Genomic DNA, 7,974 nt, shown 5'->3' with positions numbered 1-7,974 from the left:
ACGCTATCATGTAGTATTTTAGTACAAAATTCAGTCATCGAGATGAGTAAACACATATCCTGTAACAAGCGTGAGTTGGACTTCCTTTCAATGCTATCGTAAACTTTAAGGGAGGGGACTAAAGATAACGAAAACAGTAAAAAAGCAATACTCAGTGTAAAATTATAACAGGTTTTGTTTTGACTTCTGTCTTTACTTATTCTCCTTACAGTAATATGATTTTGAGAAAAATTCTGAACATCTACTGACTTGGATATACCCTCAGTTTTGTTGATATCTATGAAGGACTGAATATACATTTATCCTGGTTTTGTGTGATGTTAAACTGCGACTATGAATTAATGATAAAAGTTCGTGTTTTCATATTGTCGTCTGCGTTGTTATTACCATACATTGTAATTATCATAATAACTTTAAATGTATGTCCGTTTTATTACCATACATTGTAATTATCATAATTCCTTTAAATGTATGTCCGTTTTATTACCATACATTGTAATTATCATAATAACTTTAAATGTATGTCCGTTTTATTACCATACGTTGTAATCTTTATTTGGAGGAAATTAAAAATAGTAATAAAATATTCTGCCTTTATTCATACAGCAAGAGTGGAGTTGATATGTTGTATTCCATTTCAAACTCAACGCCAATTACGTTTCTTTAATTTATACATCTGACTTCACACATTGCTAATACTCTGTAAGATTAGGTAGGATTCTGTACGGTCAAGTTATCCTTCATTTAATTAACAAGGTACGTTCTCCGATTCAATCAACATAACAGCACATAATCTGGTCCTACGACAACACTGCACCTTACAGGCGTTGTTCTGGAAACTTCAACAATAGCTTTATCAAATAGAAAACGCACTATGTATCTTTTGTAGCGAATTCTGATGTTCTGACTTTCATTGAGCATGCAGTTGATGTAGTTCCAGATTACGTGCTAGTGTTACCTATTAATGAAACAATGACAAAATTCAATCTTTAGTTTAACTACAATATTTAATTAGAAGAGTTGTAGAAACATACATACATAGAATATGGCGCTCAAATATACACAAAGACATCAACAGAAAAAATGCGTTTTCTTTTATAAGTTAAGATAAGACAAAACATACTGAGGATTCAAATGACCTTTAACCTTGCTGTGTGTAAACCTTTCATTCAACAGGTACGGAATCAAAGCAGATGCAAGAGTCACGATGACGTGACGAACGTTCTAGCACAGAGCTGCGCCAGCACGGATGCGGACTGGTTCGGTCACACCAGAGTCGCAAACTTGCAATAGGTGCGTTCGATTCTGGTTTAAATGGAAACACGTCCAATTTATAAACATAATTATATTTGTTCGTAGTCCCAGTCCATCGTTAAAATACTGGTTCTCGTTGACATACCATGCCATAGCCCAAGCACACATCGTCAGTACACGGAACTCTGCCGTAACACCTGAGAATGAGCCATGTTTTACACGCCGACTAACAAACATCCACATATATTTATAACAGCAATAAATGTTTATTGAGATCGACAGGAATTTATTAGCCAAAAGCAAATTTATTTAGAGGGACTGTGCTAGGTCCGACGGATTTACACATTTACGACACTAGTTTACGAGCTCCTGTTCACGTCAGCTGCCATGTGCACACCATTCGAAACCTTCACAAATAGTGTTTTTAATTCGGAAACATCCACATATACCAAATAGATTACAAAAATCCCTCCGATTCTCGAACAAATCTTGAAATAGCACAAGTAGCCAGTATTTGTTCTCAAGTTTCCAAAATCAGAAATGTAGAATTCATTCCAGGATATTACGAAGAGTTCCATCACCATGTCCTCCCATTTAGAATATACGGAGATGAACCCAAAGTACTTCCGGTCATACCGGAAGGTTGATAATGCAAGTTTTGATGAATGCCTCCGTTGAGAGTTGGATGAGAGTTTGGTCCACAGTGGGCCGATAAAGGCGGTGTGTTTAGTGAATGAGAGTTCTGCATGGATTTGGAGTTTGAACTATGATGTGACGTTGAATGATGTCCACCGGAAGTTGTTCCCTGAGATGAAGCACTAATTCGCGTTGTTGCCATCGAACTTTGCTGTGAGGACTGCTGTGCGTGCGTTGTGGTTTGTGTGTCACCGGAACTGGAACACGATTTGCCGTCCTTGATTAGGACGGGCACTGCCACCCGTCTGGGCGAGGACTGTGTGGGATGAGAGTTCTGAGACTGTTGTCCAGGGGAGGACTGTTGCGATGACGCGGAGGGGGAGCTGGCGGGGGACTGCGAGTCGGGCTTGTCTTTATCCTTCACTTGACGTTTACACTTGTAGCGGTGATTCTGGAACCAAATTTTCACCTGTGTTGGGGTCAAGTTGATCATACTGGCCAGATGTTCACGTTCCGGAGCCGACAGGTATTTCTGTTGTTTGAACCGTCTCTCTAGTTCGTAGACCTGAGCCTGTGAGAACAGTACTCGTCTCTTGCGTCGCTGAGTGATAGGAAACTGTATCCCTTGGGGCTTGGTGTGCTCAAACCCACCAAGGGCAGACATGTTTACGTGGTTCATGTTCATCCCGGATGACATCGGAGACATGGCGCACGAGCTGGGGCCATTGATGAGTCTGGACACTGGAATATATAAAAATCGACTGTTGTATTATCTCTCCTACACCACGTCCTTCACATTATATAACGTCATGTTATGCCTGCTTTATTGAAACATGGTTTAAGGATCCCTGCATGCAGGCAGAACACTAAAGAATTCCATCGTAGTTTCCCCTTATTTCTTTTAGAATATATCAACGACAGTAAAATAATCGGAGATGCAGGGTTTAAATCTTGGTCTTGCCCGTTGCATTTTCACATTCGGCACACTGTTGTTGTTTATTTCGATTTTTTTTCAAAAGAATTACTGCATGATGTGACTTTCTTTTCAGCAATTATTTAACAAAGATATAGTCATGCCCCTTTTTAAGCTACTGTTTCCGTCAGTGGAACAAGGATCCTTAACATTTTTTTATATTTCTTTTTTTATGTATATTTGGTACAAACAAATAAAATGGAAGAATCAGAAAAACAAAGTTGCATTGTTCCTGTTATAGGCAGATAAGAAAAACCAACTTTTAATCGTTATTATTCTCTTTTTTTTTAAAAGTTCAAATATGAAAATCTGAAGTGACCGCAGGTGATTGCAATTATCACTATATAAACGTTTAACCCCCTCTTTCGAATTATCTACATAAAGCGTTCACATAAAGCAGCTTTTTATTCAGCTAAATGCAGCTTAAATCAATTTGTTTTACCTAATGATTTTCTTTCACTCATGCAAACATCTCTTCGAATCACTTTGTAATAATATATTGTGTGTAAATTTGCCTTGATATTTTTGATATTTTTTTTAAATATGATATATAGACTTATTTTATATTAAATAGAAATTATTATGTCAAAAACATCAGTTACGTTCTACTTTAGATGGTAAAGAAATGAATCCGGTGTGATTTTTCAATGGTCAGTTCCAAACGTTTACATGCAGTTGTTATGTATACTTATAACGATGGTGACGGTACACTCTCCGTATAGTGTACTAAAGGACGGCCGACTATCTTGTCACTTTATTTTGTTATAATTCTGTATTTATTCCATATCCTATCGGTTTGAATAGTTTCACCATATATTCTGCGCAACAGTTTTAGATATTGACCAAAATCTGATAATAAACCCTTTTCGCAGAAAAAGATTGCCCACAAAATCTCATAGGTCAACACTGGCCGGACATAGTTTTTTAACTTTGTATAAAGTACTTGCTGATACATGCATGTACTGAAAGGTGTGACACGTTAGTAAAATATTTACTATTATTTATTTATTGTCGATCTACTATACATTCGACGTATTTATTGTATGTATCCTGCAGAAAATGATGTAAATATAAATCGGACTCAGAACATTTTAAAAGCAAAGTCACAATAATGCCAAAATTCAAGATTACGAAATTATCTTGTATCGTATAAAAAGTAAAAACATCCGCTTAATTTAATAGGGTGTTTGAGATATATTTAAAATGGGTTGTGTAAAGTAAAATATCCTGGCTTCTATCAGCGAAAAATTGTTATATTCGTCACGCAATTTCCAAATTCGGTTGACACACTAATTTACAAAATACGATACTACAAACTGTTATAGAACAGGAATGTTCAGACCAAATGGTAATGTCAATGTATAACAACTGCTTGTAATGTAGTTAGTTATGACAATAATTTCATCAATTTTCGTAAATACATATTGTCATCTTTTTGTAAAAAAAAACATATACAGAAGAATTAAATAAAATTAGCAGCAGTACATGTGCGGAAATGTTTGTAATTGTTATCAGCCATTGACTGAATAAAACAGATCAGAACTGGTATCTTTAAATAATTATATAACTTCCAGAACATCGCTAATACACCATGTAATAGTCCTAATATTAATATTATTTTAATCCAAAAGTATCATCATATCGCTTGAATAAATTCAAGTTGATTAGTTTTGTTTGATGTGATCGTGCACCAGTACCGCGGTGGTGTTACATCCGATACGTACATTCGTTTCAAACCGGGTGTAAAAACGAGCACTATTGACACAGAACTGCTAACAGTTGTAACACTATACCTGTCGGCCGATCACACTAATTCAACATATACCTTCTCTGTTTAAATATGGAGTCTGTGGCAGTGCACTGTTAACACCGGGTAGAACGCATGTCAATATTAAATATAAAGATTTTATTCGGTTCCAATTCCAAACGATTCTGTACCTAAACAAGTCTATGATATTGAAATCAATCGCCCAGCTGGGTTTATCAATAGGAGTTATTAAAGTCGAAACGGAAAATAATTTTATTACGAGAGAAAAAAATCCATACTTTATATAAAGGAATTTAAGAATATAAAGGTCACGCACGTGCTATTGTATTCCCTGTCCCAGGAAAGATAAAAACGGACAGTTTTTAGGAGCGTGTCAGATCATGCATAAGGTTTTAGGGGTTTTTGCTAATACTAGAAGCATTTTTTAATTTTATTTTATTAAATAATAATAGTGATGATAATCTGTTTAAAATCAAAATGTTTTACAGAAACTAGCTTAGTTTTAAATGAAAAGAAAAATGATTTTATAATTATTATCATTTATTGTTCCGTTAAAATAAATAACTAGGATTTAAACATATTTTATTGTACAAATATACAAATGGATCGGACAACAAGTTATTACAACTTAATCAGAGACGTATAGAACATGGCTTTATACGTCTCTGAACTTAATAGAGTCAGAGACGTATTATACGTCTCTGATAGAGTCCTCTCCTCAATACATATTGTAAAAATAGTGTATATGTTTTTGGGGAAAGGGAAAAAGATAGGGTGTATCTGGTTATATTCATCTCCTGAACACGAGGTCTATCTGATCTCGATTTCAAATAGATTATAAAGTTCCAGGGACAAGAGATCTAATGAACATTAAACCGTCGAAACAACTATGTCAATTTATTTCTGGATTTTATAAAATCATTTTCACACCAATGCTTTTTGTAAGTTGGCGACTTCTCAATTTTAACAGCGGCATTAAAATATTTTGATTTTAAGTTATAAATATTAGATATTTATTTTGCTGGATGTCTCGCTAATGATACTATTTATCGGTTTTTAACCCGAGACTTAGGCTGTGGTTTTATATATCCGCCACTCCAATTATCATTACGGAGGTTTTAGGAAACACTTGAACATTTCTAATATTTCTGAATTTATTTAGCCATACTGGGTATAGATATATTACAGCGTTAACACGGTCTCAATGCTTCATAAAAAATATTCCTTGTTGGGGAGCAAATAACTGGTATTATCTGTATATGCCGATTGCTATTATGCTCTGTACCATTTTGTTTATTATCCAGTGTATAAATATATGTTGTGTTTGGTATTAACCTATCAGATGCAGGCTACTGCCGTATGGTCACCATACATGCGTTTCTTATAATGTCCATGTGGAATATATACCCTAACGAGTACAATACACATTGCTCTGCCATTTACATAATATTAAAATAAAATATGTTCAGATATTTTCTTTTAATAGATCGATATAAAACCGCGTAATTACAATAACTTGACCAATTAGTTTTAACGAATACAAAAATGCGGTACGTCTCGGTATTGTACTGATTGTAATAACAAGTTACAATCCTTCGGACACTTCCGATACTCCAGGCGAGGATTTAGCTGGTCAAGCGGACACTAGACACATGTGCTTACCCAGGTAAAAACCACAACAGTTAAGATATAAATATTGTAAGCCTTTACCCAGTCTATTTCAAGTATGTTAATACAAATAGGAAAACTAAACGTTAGATATTTTAAAATTCGGCTCGGTCTATCCCGACAGAGTTTACTGGCCAGGTGGAAGTGTTAAGAGGATATAGAGAGATAGTAACTGTGTTTATACATGTATATGTTTTTCTCGGTATAAGTAGGCGGTCATAATTTACTGTTAAAGACTGATAAAAATTACATTATCGCCTATTTAAAAACTGTGTTGCAATGTTTAGTGTCTGTAGTTTATAATCTGGAGCGGACTTTAAGTGGTCAACTTAAGCCCATATCCGTTTAAAATAAGATCATAATAAATATAAAATCACATGGCGGCCCTATCTGATGATAACATATCGCGCCTTTGTTTGAACAACTCTGATAAAATATGTCTCCGATAAAACTAGAGGAGTTTCCAGAATATAAACTGTCAAACGGAGTTTAATATATATTGGCTTTGGACAGAGCTGGAGAGAAAAACATACTCGAAAAAGCACTTGTCATAGAAGGCCCGACTTTCAAACAAGACAATTTAGGTTCCAAGCAAGTCTCCAAGAGTTATTGAATCTCAATATTTTTCGTTCATATTGCCCTATTCAAAGCACTTTTATCTGGCATTAAAGCTTGTCGACAACTCTCTAACTTTCTTAAAACGTTTCATCTTGGTTGCACTCGAGTGAGGCAAACCGTTCTTAGCCGATCCTAAGTACCATTGCTGTGGCAATATTACACACGGTGATATTCCGTGGATGCTCTATACCACGTACAATGACCCTTAATTATTGGTACTTACGTGTGAAGCCAGCATCCCTGTTGTTGCCGTACCAAGAGGCACTGGTAGTCCGAGGGTCCCCATATCCAAAGTCCGGGGCATTGCAGTACTGGGGCGGGAAGCTGGGTGTGTGATGGGACAGGGGAGGCACATATCCCGTGTGGTAGGGGTTGGTGGCACTCATGCTGCCCATCTGATGGGTTGGGTGTTGGGTGTGGTTCCTGTAAGGGGTAAGCGGAGGGATGTTCGCCTCAATAGTGGTCCTCTTGTAAGTCTCTTCGATAGGACTTAGAATGTCTGTTACTGAAAACGGTGTTGTGTGCGGCCGTGGACTGAGGGACATAACGTATGTCAAGACGTAATTCTGACTTCCACTTTGGGTTTTTGCAAGCCCTTCAGAGCTACTTTATTGTGTGAAGGACCAATCTCGTCGGTCAAACACATCATAGCGATTGTGTACCTTTCATTCTTAACAAATTATGATTCAAAGATAGTTTGCGCATGCGCAAGGCGGCGCTCACTATTGACATACAATCGCTAAGTCCCACCTTTCCGATTAAAGGGGAGGAGACAAGCGTTTCGTCAATAAATACGATGATATTTCTGTTACTGTCACTGTATCACCTCCCAACTGCCGCACCCCCGGAGATCTCTGACAGCCGTCACTGCTTTGCAGGGTAGAGCACACGCTGATCGGGGTACTATTTACCTGCGTGACATGTTAATCAACTTTGTTCACCTGTATACTGTCTTAAACTCATTATTATAGTTTACAGCCCGACAGCCTATCATAACCCGTGTCAAACGCTACCAGAGATTTTAAATCCTTAACGTAGGCGGAGTTAGGCCAAGTGG

At 36.7% G+C, this 7,974-nt stretch overlaps 1 protein-coding gene across 1 annotated transcript; it reads right to left on the bottom strand.

Annotated features, from left to right (window-relative positions):
* Nucleotides 1-982: 982 nt before the first annotated feature.
* On the bottom strand, nucleotides 983-7,761 carry LOC110442220 (thyroid transcription factor 1-like). The gene is made up of 2 exons (XM_021485712.1): nucleotides 7,141-7,761; nucleotides 983-2,631 (listed from the first exon to the last, which is right to left on the bottom strand). The coding sequence occupies exons 1-2, from the start codon at nucleotides 7,460-7,462 to the stop codon at nucleotides 1,832-1,834; spliced, it is 1,122 nt and encodes a 373-aa protein (XP_021341387.1). The 5' UTR covers nucleotides 7,463-7,761; the 3' UTR covers nucleotides 983-1,831.
* Nucleotides 7,762-7,974: the final 213 nt, after the last annotated feature.

The sequence above is a fragment of the Mizuhopecten yessoensis genome, unplaced genomic scaffold (genome assembly GCF_002113885.1).
Source record: "Mizuhopecten yessoensis strain PY_sf001 unplaced genomic scaffold, ASM211388v2 scaffold716229, whole genome shotgun sequence".
NCBI classification, from domain to species: Eukaryota; Metazoa; Mollusca; class Bivalvia; order Pectinida; family Pectinidae; genus Mizuhopecten; species Mizuhopecten yessoensis.
Note: the sequence above shows the minus strand (reverse complement) of the source record. Positions and strands in the feature narration are given on the sequence as shown.